This window comes from Malania oleifera, chromosome 11 (assembly GCF_029873635.1).
Source record: "Malania oleifera isolate guangnan ecotype guangnan chromosome 11, ASM2987363v1, whole genome shotgun sequence".
Classification (NCBI taxonomy): Eukaryota; Viridiplantae; Streptophyta; class Magnoliopsida; order Santalales; family Ximeniaceae; genus Malania; species Malania oleifera.
In genome coordinates, this window is record NC_080427.1 from 79,717,664 (window position 1) to 79,739,405 (window position 21,742).

At 39.4% G+C, this 21,742-nt stretch overlaps 1 protein-coding gene across 1 annotated transcript in view; it reads left to right on the forward strand.

The window, feature by feature from the left end:
* The first annotated feature begins 562 nt into the window (after positions 1-562).
* The window catches only part of LOC131168368 (uncharacterized), a 35,575-nt gene continuing 14,395 nt past the window's right edge, over positions 563-21,742 (forward strand). The window contains exons 1-2 of the mRNA XM_058127740.1: positions 563-780; positions 894-1,094. Coding sequence (XP_057983723.1) covers positions 741-780; positions 894-1,094 — 241 coding nt within the window. The 5' untranslated portion in view covers positions 563-740. The remainder of the gene's footprint in view (positions 781-893; positions 1,095-21,742) is intronic.

The window sequence follows — 21,742 nt, forward strand, 5'->3', positions numbered from 1 at the left end:
AAAAGAAGAAAGTTAAAGTATATATTAAATTAATAAATAAAAATTAAGCTTTTACATAATATTAGTATTTGATTAAAAAAAAAATTTAATCACATTGACACAAAAATTGATTTTAATAGTATTTGATATAAGATAAGAATATAGTAAAAAATAAAATTTCTTTTCATTTTATTTTATTTTGTTACCCAAAACAAATTTTAGATTCAAATGATGTCAAAACAATTTTAATTTTAGAGTTATTTTAGCGTGGTATTGCCTATTATTAACACAATTATTTTTTAAAATTAGGTATGAGTTCACTTCAAATTTATGCTCCATTATTCTAAAATTTTTTATTCCTTAATTAGAAAAATCATATTGGTAACAAATAGTAGTGGACTAAATAATTGCAAAGTAAAAACGAAATTCAAACAATTAGACTAAAAATAACTATTGAGTAGGGAATTTTTTATTTGATGTCTATTTTATTATGATATTATTTCTTACTAATATAATTATTTTTAAAAATAAAATTTAATCTGATATTTGAATTTCTTAATCTTCTTTAAAAAATAATTTTTTTAATCCATTTAATCCAGCATGAACTGGGGGCGCGTGGACCCGGTTTTGATTCATTGCCTTAATGTCTAAGAAAATTACAATTTTTTCTACAAAAATTCTGAAATTTCTCTGTTGAGATCGATCGTGCACTCTCTTTGCTCCTTGCCCGGAAGCAATTCTTTTGAAAAATAAAAATAAAAATGGAAGAGCAGAAAACCATGGATGAACCTCTGCTCGCAGGTACACACTTCTTCACTTCCAATTTTAATTTTCATACGCGTGCATATGATTTTCAATTATGTAATGTTTTTCTCTTTGCTTTTGGCCTTCTTATCATTTGAATTTGAATGTAGGAAAAAATGAAATTGGGGAGGAGAGCGGGAGATGGAGTTCGTATCAGCACGTGGGAAGAGCAGGGTCCGTCATTCCGACGGCTTCTTTGGCCGGAACTGAGGTCAGCGTGGAGGAGATTCGGTCGGCGGCGGCCTCTTCCGAATACTACCCTCCCTCCATCCATGCCGGCTTGATCAGTTCACCGGAGCCCGACCCTAATGGTACGCGAGACCCAAGCTTCCAATTTGATATTTCCATAATTGGGGTTTTTAAGCTGGGTTTTTTGTGGGCATTACTTATTTTTGAATTGTTGGTAACTTTTTCTGCGAAAAGTTCGTTTTTGGACTTTTAGTGGCTGTTTCACCATTTGACTTTTGTTTAATTGTTAATCTGTTTAGCATTGTTGGTGACTTTTTTCTTGGGAAAGTTTGCTTTTGGACTTTTAGTCGCTGTTTCACCATCCGACTTTTGTTTATTTGTTTATCTGTTTACTTTTCTCAATTATATTGAGGAGAGAGCCTTTGCAATCAACATTTGCCGCACCAAAAATAAAGCTTCAGTGAGGAAGACAGCCTAGTGTCACCGACCCAAGTTCGTTTCCACTTGTTAGGCTTCATGTGGCACTTGTTCTGAACTCCTCCAATCAAGTTAGTGAAGGTTTACTTGATCATGCTGCAAGAGTATCACATAAGTCACATGCACCATGGTGGTGAAGTCTCAAATAATATAAAAAACAACTGGGAGCAAACATGGGGCAAGAATTATATCCATAATGTGCATCCATAGCATAGTGAGACAGGTGATAAACATTCCCCACAATACACATGTATGAAAGGGTCTACTTGTATCATTCATCAGAAAAAATGAATCCATATATTTTCCAGAATTCATATTTCAATGTAAATCTCTAAAGAATTATATTTTTTTGGGTCCTACCAATACATATTTATTGTTTATGTTGCTACTTTGTGACATTCTCCAACTAGTGACATTCTCCTCCACTCAATGTCTTGATGTCTTGATCGACGTGGAAACTAGGAAGTTTTCAATCTTTTGCGTGGAGTATTTTAGGGCTTCAAACTTCTCCCAACTTGTTTCTTCCTATCCCAATACTTCCATTTGACTAGATAGTTTTGTTGTTGATGATGTGCTTCACTCAGGAGTAAATTGTCCGTGAGCTTCTCTTCAAATTTTTTCACTATGGCTTGCATCCTTGAATTGGATGGTCTCTGAGCTTTTTGTTTGTTGGGTCTTATGTATCCGTGAGATATGGCCTGACATTGTTGAGATACAAAACTGGGAGGACACTATCCTCTTCGTTTTAGCTAAATAGAGCGCTCATCCAACACTTGCCAGTACGGGAAATGGTCCTTTATACTTGCATGGGAGTCTCTTGTCCTTATTGCTAAGGAAAACAAAGCTATTTTGATGGCACTTCAACAGACACGAGGTCTCCAACTTTAAATTGTTGTGCTCACAGCCATTATCTACACATTTTTTCATGCACTTTAAGGCTTCTTACAAATAAACTTGTGCTATTTTTGCATCCACTTTCCATGCGTTTGTACGAAACTCTTTCACTGCATGGGTTGTCAAGGGTGTTTGCAGTACCCACGACAATTTCATAAGGACATTCATTAGCTAGGACTTTTGAGAGTTAAGACAAAAGTTGAGCTAGTGAGGAAACTAACTTCTTTTAATTTTCGTTCATAAAATTTTTGTAGATATTCTTCTAAAAACTCATTGAATTGTTTGTTTTGACTACCGTCCATAGTTGGTAGCTTGTAGAAAGGTTAAGGCATGATCCCATGACACAAAAGAGTGTGACCAACAATGTTATTGTAAATCTGTCATCTTGATCATTGTCGAGGCTCTTTGGAACTCACTATAACTTGACTATGTTTTACTTAGACATTTGCCACATGGTTTGTTCATCCTTACTTTTATTCAAAGTGGAAATCAAGATTTGCCAAATGTTCTTGCTAATGGGCATGTTTCAAACTTAACCCATCTTGGGATAAGGAATGATCAATGGTAAATTGTCAATCTTCACCTTGGATCTAGTTTCGAATAGGTAGTCAGCCAAACCCTAAGGTAATGTACCATGAGTAGAAGCTTTTTCTCTTGTGCTAGTAGTTTTGTTCTGTGTTTGTTAGTTTTCAACTTTCACAAGCATCCTTCAAGAACACCCTCTAATGCAAAATTAGAAGCACCCATATGAACTTCAAAGGGTTTTGTCACACTTAGGAGAATTAGTATTTGGGCTCCCCAATATTTTCTTGAGATCATCAAAAGCTACCTAACAACGTTGAGATCAGACCAATTTTTATCATTTCTTCTAAAGATCTATCAGTGAAACAAGTCTTCTTAAATATCCTTCACTGATTTTTGTATAGTAGTTTGGCAAGTTTGAGGTAGGACCATAGTTTGCTTAAAGAGGTGTGTTTTCCACTCACAGATTGTTTGAACCTTGGTCGAATCCACTTGTATATGCCCTTCTTCAACAATATGACCCTAGAAGTTGATATGATTATGTGCATAGACACATTTCTCTGTGGTGAAGTAGATATGATTTTCTTTGAGCCTGTTGAGGGCCCGACACAAATGAGATTTGTGCTTTGATATTGTGGAGCTATAAACCATGATATTGTTAAGGTAGACGATTACAAACTTGTCAAGGTATTCTCTAGAAATTTAATTCATCAAGGTACGAAGAGTGGCAAGAGAATTGGTTGTTCAAAAGGCATAATAACAAGTAATCGAAATGTTCCATACCGAGTAACACATGTCATTCTTAGTTCGCCTCCTTTGATGATGCAAACTTGATGGTAACCTAATTTTTTTTGGTTAACAAAGAGAAAATTTATTTAAAAAAAGAGGCATCAAAGGGAGGCCACCCAAGTACAACGGAAACAACAAGAGAGAAGCATCCCTTAGACCCTCACTAAAAAGTATCAAGAAAATCAAAGACTGCAAAGGGGTCCTTCCTAGCCAGCCTAGAATACTAGCTAGAGATCATAGCAATCCAACGGTCTATAATAGCCTGAATAGGAGAAATAGTTCCTTCAAAGGCTCTTCTTTTCCTTTCTTTCCATACCACTCAAAAAATAGCAAAGGGAATGAGGGAGAGATATTTTCTTCCTTCATTATTTGATCTAATCCCTTTCCAAGTCCACATTTCACATTTAATTGTAGGTATAATGACCCACTTTTGCTTTACAACGGAGATGGCTAAGTTCAACAATTTCTTGGTCCATGAACAATGCAGAAGGACATGATCAATCGATTCCTCTTGCTCCAGGCATAAAAAGCATCAATTGACAAGAGAGTGACCTTTTTTTTTGAAGATTGTGCATGGTAGGGATTCTCCCAAGAGTAGCTTCCTATGTGAAAAAGAGCAACCTTAGTAAGGGCTTCCATTTTCCAAATTAGTTTCCAAGGGAAGTTTGTGCTGCTCTCAGCAAAGACGCTAAGGTGTTTGTAGAAAGAGCTGACCATGATGTTCCCATCCTTGGTCAAAACCAAGGGCTCATCAAAATTGGTCACACTAAATTTTAGAGATTGCTGAAAAATTCTGTGGAAGTATTAAGTTCCCAATCGAAAGCATTCCCCATTGGAATGATTTCACTTTTGCCAAATTCACTTTTAAGCCTGAAATTGCTTCAAAAACAAGGAGGTTAAGAATTTGTCCCGTCTCATCTTCAACAAAGATGATAATATCATCGGCAAAAGGGAGATGGTTGATCTCCATTGAGTCATTATTCCTTCCAATGCTGTTTCCTTCGAATATTTAGCCTTGATTTGCACTGGGCCAAAAGACATTGACCTCGCCTGAGGTTTGACAAAGAGACAATGACCTCCCTCGAGGTTTCAAAAATTTTAGGGACCTCCCCTAAGGTTTTCCAAAAAGGTACAAACCTCCCCTTGTATTTTGCAAAAAAGACAAGTTTCTTTAGGGGAAGTTTGTGTCTTTTTGGCAAACCTCAAGGGAGATCTGTGATATTTTTGAAACCTTAGGGGAGGTCTGTGGCGTTTATAAAACCTTAGGGAAGGTCTTTGTCTTTTTGCCAAATCTTAGGGGAGGTCAATGTCTTTTGCCCTTTGCATTAGTTATCAGAAGACTTAGAACTTCCATGGGCATGATAAACAAAAAGAGGGGGGGGGGGGGGAGGGGTCACCTTGTCTCAAAATACGAGGTGATATGAAAGAATCAATAGGGAAGCCATTCACCAAAATAGAGAAAGATGTGGTAGAAATACACTGGATCTATCCGCACCAGGATTACCGAAAACCCATTCTTTTGAGAATGTACAACCTTCTCCATACCTAGCTTGCGTACCACTCGTATTTTCCCATTAATGTAGGCATCAAAAACTTCATTTGCAATCAAAGCATCATCTATAATTTTCCAAATTGAAATAAAAGCATGTCGGTGCTTTCCAACAACTTTCAAAATTGCATGTTTGGTCTAGTTGCTAGGACTTTGGATCGAATTTTGTACAAATTGCCAATCCAGGTGATTTGGTGAAAGTCTTTGATGTTGCAAGCCCTTGGTTTCTTAGGAAACAAGGAGATAAAAGTTGAGTTGATATTGGACACAAAATTGTCGATTCTAGGGAAATATTCAAAAACCCCAATGATATCCCGCTTGGGAAGGTCCTAGTTCCTTTGGAAGAAAGGCATATTAAAGTCATTTGGACCGGGGGTTTTATCCTCATTTCAACTCTTAAAAGCTTGAACAATTTTCCTTTTCCTCAAAAGGTCTCTTCAACCATCGAGCGATGGAGAGGCTCAGGTTTCTTAACATAATACCATCAAACTCTGGTCTCCATGACTTTGATTTGGTGTACAAGGCTTTGAAAAAGTTGCAAATGCCTCTATTAATTCCTCCCCTCTACCACCAAAATCTTTCCCTCCACTTCTATTCTGGTTATCATGTTAAATTGACGATGTGCATTAGCTGCTTGGTAGAAGAAACTAGTATTTCTATCCCTCTCCTTCAACCAAAGAGCCTTAGATTTTTTTCTTTAAGCCATTTCCTATGTGTTGATGGTTTGGGCCAGATCTTTTTTAAAGCAAGCCTTCCAGATCTGTTTTCTGCCTTTAGACCCTCACTGATTTCCTTTTCATCCATCTCCTTAATGTTGTCAAGAAACTCTCCTTTTCCCCCAAGAGCAATGTTCCCAAAAATATTTTTGTTCCACTATTTCAATTTTTCTTCGAGCAATTTTAGCTTTGAGTCAACCCAAAGTTGGCTTCCATTTCAATTTTTGGTTCAAGCCACTATTTCTTAACTTGTTTATCAAACCCTTCATGTTTAAACCATTTGTTCTCAAAGTGGAAAGGGGTTGAGCCCCACTTGATCCCCCTGCATCATGAGGATTGGCAAGTGGTTTGAGATAGGGCGAGGAATCAGGGATTGGGTAACCTTCGGGAAGTGTTCCTCCCAATAAGAGGAAATTAAGAATCTATCAGTCCTTGAGTGTGACCTTGAGTTTGACCACATGGAAGGCCCACCAATGGGTGGGGGAGGGGAGGCTTCAATTAAAGCATAAGCATTGATGAAATCATGAAACTCTAGCACACAAATAAATTAGAAGAAGTCCTATCCCTCTTATAAGGATAAGGATCATGTTTACCAACCTGCTATTCGTGGAATTCATCTTTGCTTCCTGAAAACAAATCACATCCCCTTTCTAGTCATTGAGAAACAATCTGATCATGTATGTTTTTTTTTTTTCTTTTCAGTCCCCTTATATTCCACAAGATTAATTTTCTCAACACAGGGTCAAATTGCCGACCTGGCTGCTCCAGCCTCCCCCAAATCAAAGCATCCTCGGTGCTTGTCATAGTTCACCTGAGCACTCCAATCTTTTTAATTACCTACTTGTGTCGTTCAAGTGGCTGCTGCCTTGAGGTTTTTTTTTTTCCCTAGAAGTTGTGCGTTCTTCTCTTCTTTTCTTCTCTATTTCCTCAAATAATCACCTCATCTTTCCTTGAATCCTTCAAAAAATACCTTGATAGTCTTGCTCACCAAGTTCATTTTGTGAAGCACTCAATTGGACACCTGCGGATGTCCTGTCTCATCTCATTTAACTCCCTCGAAGACAGACAGGGGGGACTGGGGGACTAGCTTCAGCATTCAGCAGGTTTGTGGGTGCTGCAGGGATAATCGTCGGATTATCCACTTCAGGAGTTGGATTGATAGGCTCCTCAGAAGAATGATTGCCAACCAGAATAGGGCAGGCCTGCTCGATCTGGTCTTGCTGGATCTGCTGAGAGTTAAAATTCCCAAAAAGAACCTACTGCGAGTCCAAAGAACCAAAAGGGTCACAGCTGGAGGGGAAAGGGGTGAAGGCAGTGGGCTTAACAAGTGGAGGGAGAAGGGGGACCCAAAAAGTGGGAGGCCAAAAACAAAACTACTTGGGCTTAAAGAAAAAGTAGCCCCCAACTCTTGAAGCTAGTGCAAGTTGTGAGGTGAATAGAGCTGGGGTCAGAAGATTCCAATGGAAGAACCTTGGTAGCCTCATGGACGACACATGCAAAGGATTGTGTCCTCTCCATCAAGTTCATCTGCTACCTTGGCAATGGAAAGTCTGATGGAGCTTGCATGAGGGGACATACACCGCTTCAAGGAGAGACAATATCTCAATCTTTTGGGATCAGCAAGCAGACTTGACTGGTACAGCTTGAACAATGACCTCGATCACACCTTAGGATGGGCTGGAAGGCTAGGGATGATTCTATGACCTAACTCCTTCGCAGTTGAGAAGAGGTTGGACCAACCTTTCGAATCTAGACCCTTTGGAATGCAGATGACCCTCCAACCTCCTTTAATGATTTTTATTAGGGCAAGGAACTTGCCAAAACTGTTTTCCTTTTAATTGGAGCAATAACATCTTCTCCTTTGACCTATAGCGTTTTAGCCAACAAGGGGAAATAAGCTTGACATTGAAGGAGCTCTAGAAATTATTTAGGGCAGCTAGGAGCCACCTGTTTTCACCCTTGTCAAGAAAGATGGGGACCCTCTTGCCTTTACGGTTTTTAGTAACCTTGAGGAGGTCGACCTTCTCACCGTCAACCACTAGGTCGAAGGACTTCCTTTCGATGAAGATGGCCAACCTGCCATCGTGTTGCATGCGGAGAGGGGGCGTGCACTAGGTAGGACAGTTGAAGAGCAAATAAAAGGCTTTGGCCTTCGAGAGGGCAGAGGCTTCGAGTCTTCAAGAGAGAAGAGGATTCGAGCTTGGGAGGGAGGTTTGACAGCAAGGAAGGGGGAAGATGGGGTTGCAAGTCACTCTAGGGCTCCGAAGAAGCTCTAGCTCAAGGCTGAGAAGTCTAGCAAACAAGGCATAGGAAGAAACTACGAGGCTAGAAGAAAGGCTCGATGGCAAGGAAAAGAGCTTTGAGGCTTTAAGGCTTTCATAAATGACTAATTGTAACCCAATCTTTGATCCATTTTGGGAGAGTATGTGGCACCAGTTAACTGGTCAAATTGGTTTGCAATCAAGGGGATATGGTACTTATTTCAAACATTCACTGTATTGAGTGCATGGTAATTAAGGCACATTTTCAATCTCCTATATTCTCTTCCCGAACATTATAGGTGAACCAAAAGGAGCTCTTTAGTGTTGAATAAGTCCTGTTTCAAGTAGCTTGTTCAATTGCGTCCATAACCATGCTAATATTTGGGGATGCCGTTCAGCGTGGGGCTTAAGCAGGTGGTTTCACACGACAGAAGGTTCAATTTCATTGTCCTCCATGCATCAAGGCGGTAATACCCTTGGTCTGTGATCCTCTCAAGGAATTCATCTAGTACCATTTTTATTTTATTTTATTTATTTATTTTTTAAAAATTTCTATTGGACTTGTTCACATTTCTCTCTCACATTGCCCCTCTAGTAGCACTAAGAATGAAGATTCCTTTATTTATTTATTTTTTTCAACTTTTTCTTGAATTGGGGTGTCGAAAGAAATGTTCTTTCATTATGGTACTCACAGCTGCAGGCATGATGCTAGGTTTGTGCCCATGAAAGGCCCCTTATGAGGTTGAAACTTTCTCAGCCTAATTGGGGGTGAGGACCATGCGGTGTTGTTTGCTTGAGCTAGTTCCTTTGAAATATTGCTCCATGTCCAAGAGGAAATTATCCAACTTCACTTGGCATTTTGGGCATCCTCTAAGCTTGTGGGTCTAGGTAATTTTGTTCGTCCCTCCTTGATTGTGTTAACCTCTTACTTGCTAGCCTTTTGCTTAACTACATTCGATTTGGAATTGAGCTGCATTCGGCTTTGGAGTTGGGCTAGTGTCAATTATCTCACCAACTGTGTTTAGTCTCTTGTCAAAAAAGCTTATGGGCTCTTTGATATTATTTGTAAACAAATGAAAATTCTCAAAACTCTTGTTAGGTGGCATCTACAAGCAGAAGCACGTTTGGAAACTTGAAGTGTCCGTATTCGACACGTGTTAGATGCATACATCTGCCTAACACTCTATACGTTTAGGAAATTAATTAATTATTATCATTATTTTTTAATTTTTGGAAATGGCTGAGACACTTCTTGACATGGTGAGGACACCTTTGGGACATTTCTTGCACTAAAACGCTACGTCTTGTTGCCCCCTTTAGTTTTGTTAACAAATCCCCCCCCCCCCCCCCCCCCAAAAAAAAAAAAAAGAAAAAAGGAAAAAAAGGAAAAAAGGGAAAGTTGTGAGATTGAGAGTCAAGAGGTTCTTTGACATTGGAGTGGTTGGAATTTGGAGTCCTAGTGCTGTTGCACTAGCCTTGTAGAGCACCATCAAACCTTCCAATCTCCAACCTCTAGAATTTCCCCCTCTTTAAAGCCGTCACTAGTTTATCACTTCTTCTTCTTCTTACCTATTGCCCAACATCATCCATGCCCTTGAGTTGTTTTTATTTTTTATTTTTATTTTTATTGTTGGACCGATATTTTATGACATGAGCGTAATTGATGATTGTATAAGTGTAGTTTGTAAAATGTGTATGTAATAATTTTGCATGAATGGTGCTTATACTTCATTTTAAATTGGAATTACCACAAAATTTGTCATCTAAAATAAAAAACATGCCTAAATACATATATTTTTATATTAATTAATGTATCCTTGCCGTGTCGTATCCTCATTTTTTTTAGAAAATATCATAACACCATGTCATTATCGTGTCTTGTTGGTATCTTGTGTCAATATCAGTAATTGCTAGGGTTGCGTCAAGCTTTATTGGTAGTTCCCCAAAGGAAGTTAGTGTGGGCATCATTCTTCTTCTTCTTTTTGTTACCCATTGCCCATCATCATCCATGCCCTTGAGTTGTCTTTTTGTTGTTGGACCAATATTTCATAATATGAACATAGTTGATGATTATACAAGTGTACTTTGTAAAATGTGCAAGTGATAATTTTGCATGAATGCTGCCTGTTAATGGTTATTTAGTCATTTAGCATTATTATTATGTGTTAGAGCTTGGTTGGTAATAAGTGTGAGTTAGTAAGGGTATTATGATCATTTCCATTGTACTTGACATATATTATAAATAGAGGGAGAGACCTATCATTGAGTTTAGGTCTTCCATTTTACCCAATTATTCGACATGGTATCAGAGCATGATTCTGAAACCGAAACCCTAATTGTTACCACCACCATCAAAACTGAAGCCTAAAACCTAAAATCCGCTGCATGTCTACCTTCATAGAAGAATTTCCAGCAATATTATAGACCTAGAAAACAGTCAGCAGCGGCAGAAAGTCAGACCAGTCACTGGAATTTTCTTGGCGACACTGTCAGTTCGAGAACATCATATCTACTACATATTTTGCAAAAACAAAACCATAGTCATCCACAGACACTGCTGATCTGCCCCCCCACTGAAATCCCATCTCCAGATGGTGTCCCATGTGCCCTCACACGCCAGTCGAAGGCTGCCAGGGCCAACCCCATGCACTGGGGCATGAAGCTACTTTCAGGCATAGTTTTGACCTGAAATCATTTAACAGTGATCCAGTCCCTCTATTAACATTTTATTGGAGTTTTTCGTGATGTATTTTGTCCAAAAATCTCAAAATTTTTAATTGCTTTTGTGCAACACTCAAGGAGTGGTTATTTGATGCTTTGTGTAACTGTTTTTCAATGGTTATTGAGTTTATTAGGTCTGAAACAGTGGGATTTGCGATGTTTTTTGATACAATGTTCTAATTCCTTCCATATATCAAAATATCAAGCTGTTGGGCATGTGTTTTGCTCAAAGATCCAATCTTTGTTGTGATCATGCACTTGTGGTAATTCATTAGTTGTTGTTTGGTGTTAGTAACGGTCATTGGTGACTTTCTTGGAGCAGTGGCAGTGCTTATAAAATGTTTTTCGTGAGGCTGTGGTAGTGTTATATAAGTTTGTTGGTGATTAGTCCATGATAGTTTCGGTGGTTCACCACTCCAATTGTTCCAGTGCTGTGTGTTGCTTTCTTGGAGCTGCGTCTGAGTTTCTTGGTGCTGTGGTAGCCTTGTACTGATTTATTTGTGACTTGTTCATGGTGGGCACCTTGTACGTGGTTGTTCTGATTGTTCCAGCAATTAATCTTATGATCATTGGTCTGATTTTGTGAATGTTGGGATGGAGTTTGCAAATCCCAAAAGTATGGTTCTTTCGTTAGTCATTTGTTTGAGTGAACTGCGTACTGTTGACTATATTAGAGGAGGAGTATTCAAGGTTTTTGCAGTATCAGTTGTCTCAATAAACATCTTATCACATTGTGACTTTTGCCTAGAAAGGTAATCCTATAGTTTGTATGTCATCTGGTATCCTTCCTACTAGTCCTTGGGTTATCGATTCTACTGCCACTGGCCATGTTACAGGTGCAACCAACTTCTTTTCTGATCTCCAATATCCTAAAAATCTACCTCAAGTCACCCTTGCTGATGGGTCCACTATTGTTGTTAAAGGGATAGAAACAATAAATCCTACTCCTATCTCTCTTTTTTCTGCTTTATACATTCATAAATCTCCTTTCAATTTCATGTTAGTCACTAAATTGTTTTTTCATGTTCTTTCCTGATTCTGTGGTTATTCAGGATTTGAAGACATGAAAGACAATTGATAGAGGACGTGAGGTTTGTGGACTTTACTACTTTGAATCACCTTCTCCATGCATTACCTCCACAGTCGCAGCTACACTACTTCAAATCCATCGTCAACTTGGTCATCCGTCCTTGGACAAGTTGAAACTGTTAGTTCCTGCATCGAGTTATGTGTTTTAATCTTGAGTGTGAGTCTTGTCAATTAGGCAAGCATGATTGTGTTCTCTTTGCTCCCCGGGTCGAAAAATGGGTGGTTAGTCCTTTCATGCTAGTCCATTCCGATATTTGGGGTCCTAGTCGTGTCACATCAAAGTTGGGGTTTTGGAACTTTGTTTCATTTGTTGATGACTACTCTAGGGTGTCTTGATTATATTTAATGAAAGATCGTTCCGAGCTGTTTGATATTTTTGTGCCTTCTTCCCAAATAGAGACTTAATTTGATATGCCAGTCAGGATACTTCGTAGTGATAATGCTATGGAGTACTTCAGTACCTAATTCAGTACTTATATGACTAACTTTGGTATGATCCATCAGTCCTCTTGTGCCCTCACTCCACAACAAAATGGAGTTGCAAATCAGAAAAATTGCACAACAAAATGGAGTTGTAGAGCATAAAAACATACATATTCTTGAAGTCACTTGTAACCTATTGTATCAAATGAATGTCCCCAAAGTTTTTTGGAGTGATGTGGCGCTTATAGCTTGCTCCCTCATCAATAAAATGCCATCCTTTGTCCTTGGTGGTAAAATCCCATAATTAGTTAACTTCCCTAAGGCTCCTTTGTTCTCCCTTGCTCCTCATATATTCGATTGTGTGTCTTTTGTCCATGAGTTACTCCAGGAATGGATTAGTTGGATACTTGTGCTAGCTAATGTATTTTTCTGAGCTATTCATATACTCAAAAAGGATATAGATGTTATAGTCCTACTTTAAATCAGTTCTTTGTCTTTGCTGATGTCTTCTTCTTTGAGTCTACACCATACTATAATTCCTTGAGTTTTGTTGACTTTGATGAGTCCCTTCCTTTGCCTTGCCTTCTAGATCCGAACCTAGTATCTATGCTCAATCCTCCTACATCTTCATCTAGTTTGAGTCCTTTTTGTCACTTGGATCATCCCAATTTGCAGGTATACACACGACGACTCAAGGGGGAAAGTGCCTCCTCCAGCTTCTACTACCGTTCCTCTGGTTCCTTCGTCGGATAATCTTATTTCCCATGATGTTGATCCTCCTCTAGCTGTTTGAAAAGGTAAACACACTTGTACCCGACATCCGATTTCTAATTTTGTGTGTTTTGATTTCTTCTCACCCTCTTATTACTGTTTTGTTAGTACTTTGTCTTCCGTTGCTCTTCCAAAATCTATTTCCGAAGTCTTATCCTATTTTGGGTGGAGGACAACAATGGTTGAAGAGATTCATGCACTACATGATAATGACTTGGGATTTGGTACCTCTCCCTCCTAATGAGTCTGTGGTTAATTGTTGCTGCGTGTACAATGTGAAAGCCACCCTTGATGGTTCTATGGCTCGTTTGAAGGTCCGCCTTGTTGCTGAAGGGTATACTCAAGTGTATGGTTTGGATTATTCAGACACATTCTCTCTGGTTGCTAAACTTGACTCACTACATTTGTTGATTTCTTTAGCCACAACTTGTCATTGGCCTCTACATCAGTTAGATGTGAAGAATGCTTTCTTACATGGTGATCTTCATGAGGAAGTATATATGGAATGTTGTGATATGTGGCTCATTTACTGAATGGGATACATGTACAAAGGAAGAAAACATGGAGTGGTGAGGAGCAGCAGGGAAACCGTCAACGGTGTTTGGAGCAGTATTTCAGACAATTTCCATTCTGTCTGAAATCGTTGACGGTTTGGCTCAGGACACCCAGTGCAGTTTTCAAATTTTGAAAGGGGGGCGTTAGTATGGTTGGGGTTTGGAGGGGAAACCTCCGGGAACTCTATTTATATGTCATATTAGATGTATTTGTAGAGATGGTTGGTAGATGATTGAGAGGATTGATGTATTGTTCTTGTAATTTGGACAAGAAAATAGTGAATCCTTGCCGTTTGCTCCCATGGATGTAGGCATTGCCGAATCACGTAATTCCTTGTGTTATTTGTTGTTCTTGCTTTCATATACTTGCTGTGGTTGTGGATTGTTCTGTATATTCATCATTTATTGCATTGTGTGTTTGATCCTATACAAATATATTCCGCTGTGCAATTTATTTTTCACAACAAATTGGTATTAGAGCTTTGTTGTAATGGCCTTTGGATTTTCATTTGCGAAATTTGATGTTGTCAAGTTTGATGGAACCGGGGATTTCGATTTGTGGCAGAGAAGGGTAAATGATCTGTTAGTGCAGTAAGGCATGGTGAAGGCCTTATATGGAATTCAACTGGAAAACATGGATGAAGCAAGTTGGAATGAATTGGAGGCAAAGGCAGTATCAATCATTCGACTGTGTTTGGCTGATGACGTGTTGTATCACGTCATGGATGAGGATTCTTCGACAGCAATTTGACGTAAATTGGAAAGCCGGTATATGTCTAAATCTTTATCAAAAAAATTATTTCTTAAGCAAAGGCTGTATTGGCTTAAAATGGTGGAGGGTTCGGATTTGAACCAACATATCAATGCATTTAATCAGATTGTGAGTGATTTGATGCGTGTTGACGTAAAGTTCGAGGAAGAAAACAAGGTGCTGATGCTATTGAATTCCCTACCTACGTCTAACACGTATGAGAATTTGATTACCACTCTAACATGGGGCAAGGAAAGCTTGAATTTAGAAGAGGTGACAAGCGCATTGCTCGGTTTTAAATGACCAGCGATGAAGTTTCACATGGTGAAGTGCTTGTGGTGAAGAGTAACCAAGAACGTGGAAGATGTAAGTCTCGGAGTAGATATCGGTTGCAGTTCGGGAAGAGGAAGGACATAAAGTGTTTAAGGTGCGGTAAAATTGGGCACATAAGACCGGAATGTCCGGAGAGGAAGAAAGGGAATGCTGATAATCAGTAGGGTCCATCAAAATATGAAAATGTAGTGGAAGGAGACTCAGGAAGCAGTGATGGTGATATGCTATGTGTTTCATCGAGTTCGGAGTGTCTTATGGATTATTCTTGGATCCTAAGTACCGGATGCTCTTATCACATGACAACAAATAGAAAATGGTTCAACACCAACAGGTAAGTTAATACTGGTTGTGTTTTGATGGGGAATGATATTTCATGCAAAATAATTGGTATTGGAAAGGTCAAAGTCAAAATGTATGATGGTGTTGTGAGAACCTTATGTGATGTAAGGCATGTACTAAATCTAAGGAAGAATGTAATTTCATTGGGCATTTTAGATTGTAACGGATATAGTTACAAGTCTAAAAGTGGGGAAATGAAAGTGTGTGAAAGCGACTTGATGGTAATGAAAGGAAAAAAGGTGGCCGGAAATATCTATGCACTGTAGGGTACAACAGTCATAGGTGGAGCTGTAGCTGTAAAATCTGAGTCAGATGTTCTGTGGCATATGCGGTTAGGGCATTGGGGTGACTACATGTATTGAGATCTTTGGGGACTGATGAGGATAGCATCACGGGGCAGACGTATGTTTTTTGTGGGTTTATAACGATAGGTCTTGGTGTATCTCATGTGACACAAGTCTGTGGTGTTTACCAGGTTTAACTTGTGGTTGAGGTGGAGAACCAGATCGGGAAGAGATCCTCAGGTTAGACGTTGGGACTGAGTACGCTGGTTTTGTTCAAGGAGTTTTGTGAGCAGGGCAGGTTACATGCAGGGCTTGCAAGGAACTTCTAGGTGAAGTCAGTGAGTATGACGCGTTTCTCGTTTAACCGATCGCCGAAGGTATCACTTGATGAGAGAGTTGGAGGAGAATTGTGGGTAGGTTTTGTGGTAGACTACTCAGGTTTGAGTGGATGTCCACAGGTGCACAATTCTAGTGATGTTGGATCTAGGCTTGGTGTTATGTCTGGACAATACATCTTTTTTGGGTATAAGAAAGGTGGGTACAAGTTAGGTGATCCTGTGACAAACAAAGGGGTGATCGAGGACATGAATTTTGGTGAGAAAGCCATGGGGCAGTGTACTCGGGTAAAGGAAAAGAAACAAATGCTAGAAAACTGCGGCAACAACAAACATGTAATTCAGGTGGAGTTAGATTCTCAGGGTAGAAATGTGGGGAGTTCTATCTCAGGTCAATAGTATCATAGTATAAATGGGCATGCGATGCAGGTGGAGTTACAGATTCAGGGCAGAGATGACACTGTTCATATTGCAGGGAGTTTCAGCTCGAGAGATCAGTAGGATCATGGTGGACCCAGGTACACTTTTAGACCACCACTTAGGTATAAATTTGGCATTCTGGTCTTTTATGCATTCATTACTACCAGCAGCAAGGTTCCTACTATTTTTCAAGTTGCAGTGCACAACAAAGGGAAAAATAGATGGATAAATGTTATGGTGGATGAAATGGAAGTATTGTATAAGAACCAAGTATGGGAGTTGGTGAGACTTCCAGTGAGTAAGAAGGTGATAGGATGCAAGGGAGTGATGTATTTGTTGTGTGTGAATGACATGTTATTGTGTGGGAAGGCTTTGATTGAGGCTAGTCAGTTGGGAACTCTATTGAAAGGTTTTCACATGAATGTTTAGAGTACGCCAAGAAGGGTCTTGGTTTGAAGATTCGCATGGACAGAGTTGCAGGAAGATTAGTGTTATCTCAGGGTGGCTTTGTGGATAGGGTTGCAGGGAGATTGGTATTATCTCAGGGTGGCTTTGTGGACAGAGCTGCAGGGAAACTTTGTTTGCCGTCTCAAGGGGGTTCTGTGGAGAATCGATGTTAAATGTCTATTGCTCGGTACCCAGGACGGACGGTGATGTCTGGGATATGTCAAAGGTCCCTCATGCTGGTGTAATGGGGTGTTTCTGCAGGCAACAGAGTGGTCTGTTAGTTGTGAGATTTGTTGAAGACTACGCAGGGGGCTTTGGTGATAGAAGACTTACAACAGCTTTTGGGTTTACTGTTGTGGGAAGACCTTGTTGGAAGTCTAAGGCGCTACATCTACAACTGAATCGGGGTTCATGATAGAAGCCGAAGCTGCCATAGGCAAGCTCAAGCCTTGCTTGAACTTGGCTTTTGTCTCCAGTTGCTAGACGGGAGATGGTCCCAACCTAATGTCCCAAGGTCAAGATGGAGCAGCGGGCTGTGTTTTCGATTTCTCCTAAGGGTTGTATATTCGCCAAAGTGGAGATTGTTGTGATATTTGGCTCATATACTAAATGGGGTGCTTGTACAAAGGATGAAAAGATGGAGTGCTGAGGAGCAACAGGGAAATAGTCGACGGATTGGCTCTAACTGTCGACGGTTTGGCTCAGACACCCAACGCAGTTTTCAAATTTTGAAAGGGGGACGTTAATATGGTCGGAGTTTGGAAGGAAGTCTTCCGAGAACTCTATTCATTTGTCATGTTAAATGTATTTATAGAGATGGTTGGTAGATGATTGAGAGGATTGATGTATTGTTCTTGTAATTTGGACAAGAAGATAGTGAATCTTTGTCGTTTGCTCTTGTGGATGTAGGCATTGTTGAATCACGTAATTCCTTGTGTTATTTGTTGTTCTTGCTTTCATATACTTGTTGTGGTTGTTGATTGTTCTGTATATTCATCATTTACTGCATTGTGTGTTTGATCCTATACAAATATATTTCGCTGTGCAATTCATTTTTCGCAACATGGAGCAACCACCTAGGTTTGTTGCTCAGGGGGAGTTAGGCTCGGTATGTCAACTTAAGAAATCATTATATGGATTAAAACAATCTCTAAGAGCATGATTTGGCCATTTTAGTGTTGTGGTTCTTGAGTTTGGCCTTTATCAATGTGCCACTATCACTTTGTATTTTATCGTCATACTCAATCTAATAGGATTTTGCTTGTTGTGTATGTGGATGACATTGTAATCACTGGTGATGATGATCAAGGCATCCAAGACCTAAAGCTTTTTCCACTGAGTAAGTTTCAGACCAAGGACTTGGGACCATTGAAGTACTTCTTGGGTATAGAAGTATCGAGATCTTGTACAAGAATTGTCTTGTTACTTAGGTTTGATCTTTTAGATGAGATGGGGCTACACCCATGGGTCCCAATGGTAAGTGCCAGATATGGGTGATTTGTTGCCTAACCCAGGTCAGTATAGGAGACTTGTTGGAAAGTTGAATAATCTCATAGTCACTCTACTAGATATATCCTTCGCAACAAGTGTTGTGAGTTAGTTTCTCGATTCCTCTAGAGCAAGTCATTGGGATGCAGTAATTCGCATTTTGAGATATCTCAAAGGTGCACTTAGGAAGGTCTCTTATATTAGGATCGGGGTCACACTCTTATTCAGGGATATACGTATGTAGATTGGGCCAGGTCACCTTTCGATCGAAGATCCACAATCGGGTATTTTATCTTTATTGGTAGTAATTTGGTGTCTTGGAAAAGTGAGAAACAAACTTTGGTGGCTAGGTCGAGTGCTGAGTCAGAGTACAGGGCTATGGCACATACTACATGCGAACTTGTTTGAACTGAAGAACATGTTGAAATAACTTGGTTTTCCACATTCGCAGCCTATGGAGTTGATGTGTGATAATCGAGCTGCTATTCATATTGCCTTCAATCTGGTCTTCCATGAGCAAATAAGCACATTGAAGTTGATTGCCATTTTATTCGCAAGAAACTTGTATTGAAGCTCATTGTAACCACTCATGTGAAGTCTGAGTTTCAGCTTGCTGATTTGTTCACTAAAGCCTTGAGAGGCGCTTGTGTGAAATTCATATGTAACAAGTTAGGAGCATATGATATGTATGCTCTAGCTTGAGGGGAGTGTTTTATTTATTTTTTATTAAAGCTTGAGGGGGAGTGTTAATGGTTATTTAGACATTTAGCATTATTATTACGTGTTAGAGCTTGGTTAGTAATAAGTGAGAGTTAATAAGGGTATTATGGTCATTTCTATTGTACTTGACATACATTATAAATAGTGGGAGAGATTTGTCATTGAGTTTTAGGTCTTCCATGTTACCCAATTATGAAATGGTGCTTATATTTCATTTAAATCAAAATCACCACAAAATTTGTCATCTAAAATAAAAAAAATTCCTAAGATAATTTTTTGAAATTATCATACGCCATGTCATTATCATGTCGTATTAGTATCTTGTGTCAGTATCGGTGCTTCCTAGGGTGGTGTCAAGCTCTATTGGTAGTTCCTCAAGGGAAGTAGTGTGGGAATTGTTCCCCCAAGCTTGTTTATCTTTGCCTCAAAGGCATCCATTTGTCAACACTCCTTTAGAAGGTCTTCAACTCTATTGTCTGTTTTGTTGGGATTTAACTTGGGGGCATAAGGGTCTTTGGAGGATTATTGCATTCCGTGGCCCTATGGTGTTTGTGTGGGTGACCTCAAGCTCTATTGCACACCCTTGGGGTTGGATATTTTGGCACCAATGTCTTGAGTTTAGTAACTCTTGCCTCAAGTGCCTCGATGCACTTATATATATTCTTGGTGATTCTAACCATAGTTACTAGAAAACGCTAATACCTTAGTGAACCACGTATTGGTAGGAACGTTTTAAGACGTGGAACATCTTCATTTTGGAATGCTAGTTCATATAAATAATTTTTTCATATAAAGTAACTTTTTATTAGTTAATAGTGGGCAATTATCGCATTTTAGTTCTATTTTTGTCGTTATTAATCTATTTCTCAACAAAAAACGTCTACATTTTGAAATACCTCGTCATCCTCTCCAAAATATACAAGTGCCATTACACTTTTTTCACCAATATATCTATTTATGTATTCCCCTACATTCCATATTTTAGAGCATTTGCCTTATTGTGATCCTGTCCTGTGCTATGAACCAGAACGCTCCACATTCTAGGTAACATTGATCCTTCACCACTTGAGTGACAATCTCTGTGCTGATGTCAACTGTTATGGACTGAAGTTTGTTTACGATTGTTGGGTTTGTGTGGCTCTTCTCGTGACTCCTCCAAACAAGTTGGTTACGGTTCACTCCATCAAGCTTGAATGCACAAGTATCATGTACCATGTTGGCAAGCACACTTGGGGCAATAGTGAAACACACAATGACCCAATAAAAGCAAGGCCTTGGGAATATCCTTGTTGGATAAGAAGAATTGGATTTAGGTTTGTTGGGTTTAGTTAGTAGTTTATTATGTGTTTAAAATTAATTAGTATAGGATTGTGTATTTGGGGGTTGTTTGTAATATTTGTGTAATGTTGGGGTGGATTTGTAATTCATGTTGTTGTTTTAGGGGTATATGTGTAATTTCATGTGAAGAGGTTTTCTTATAAATAGTGTGTGAAAGCCATGTTGTAAGCAGTTATTGTTGAATTTGAATTGGAATTGAACATGAATTCACCCCCTGGTATCTCCTCTCTCATCTCTTCCCCTTCTTTCCCCTCTTCAATTTCTTCTCTCTCCCATGGCTGCAGAGCCTTGGTGCTGCCCTGCGTCATTTGGTATCAGAGCCCAAATTCAATCTTCCATCTTCCATCTTCCATTTGAGTTCCCCCATTCATTCCAATCACTCTTGTTCTTCCTCCTTTGTTCTTTCTTCTCATTCTTCTCCTTTTGTCTGCTCTGTTCTATCCAGCAACCTCTCTGTAATTCTGCCTTGCTGGTTCTGTTTCACCCTCCCTTCTGTAATTCTGTAGTTCTGTAATTCCCACCCCCTTCTCCTTTCTCTTCTTCTTCTTCTTCCATTTTATTTGCCCTGAAATTTCAGTGGGAAAATAAAACCGGAAAGCAGTTCTGAATTTTTCAGAAAATTTCAATTGTGTCCCATTTTTCAAGACCCTAAATTCTGGCCTAGATTCTTCAAGGCCACGCACACCATGACACCAACAAAAACAGAACCCCCTGAAACCTTCCCTTCTAATTTTCATTGCTGTCCGACCACCGGAGGACCCCCCACACGCCGGCCAAACCTCTCCCAGCTGATGGCCTCTTAAAGAACCTTAACTTCCTGTGCTTTTCTCATCACACCACCACCACCACTGTACTCCCCTTTCCTTGATCTCCCTTTGCCCCAAAAATTGTTGCCGGATAAGTCGGCCGGCGACTCACGTGCCCCACTCACCGGCTACTGCGAGTGTGATTCTGACAGACTCCCTTCCTGCTGCCAGAATCGCTAGAAATTGGTTCCAGCTATGAGAAATTGGTGTCTTCTCCTGAGATTTGATTTGCAGCATCGTATTTTGGTTCCTGACTTGATATCGTGCAAGTGAGATAAATTGCTACAAGAAGCAAGAAATTGCTTCTGCCAGCATTTGAAATCAGGTTTCATTGCTTCATTTCAGTTGACTTGGAGAAGGTTCTTTAGAAATTAGGAGTCAAATTTGTGGGTTTGCTTGATTTTATGAATAATTGAGGGCAAATTATGTTAAAGGGGTGTTGGTGATATAGAGCTGCAGCATATATATGCATAAATTCAGCAACATGGTGAAAAATTATAGGAAAAAGGAATGCCATTTGCAAAATTTTGGGCTCAATTTCAAGCTTTTTCATACCTCTCTCAAGTGTGGAGGAAATGGACGCAAATTCTTCATTGAATGAAGATGTCCTATGTAGGGGTAAGCAAACGGTCGGTTCCGCCAAATTCGGTTAATTAACTGAATTAACCAAAAATTTCGGTTAAAGAATACTGTTAACCGAACCATTGGGCCTCACCAAACCGAGCCCGACCGAATTTCTTTTT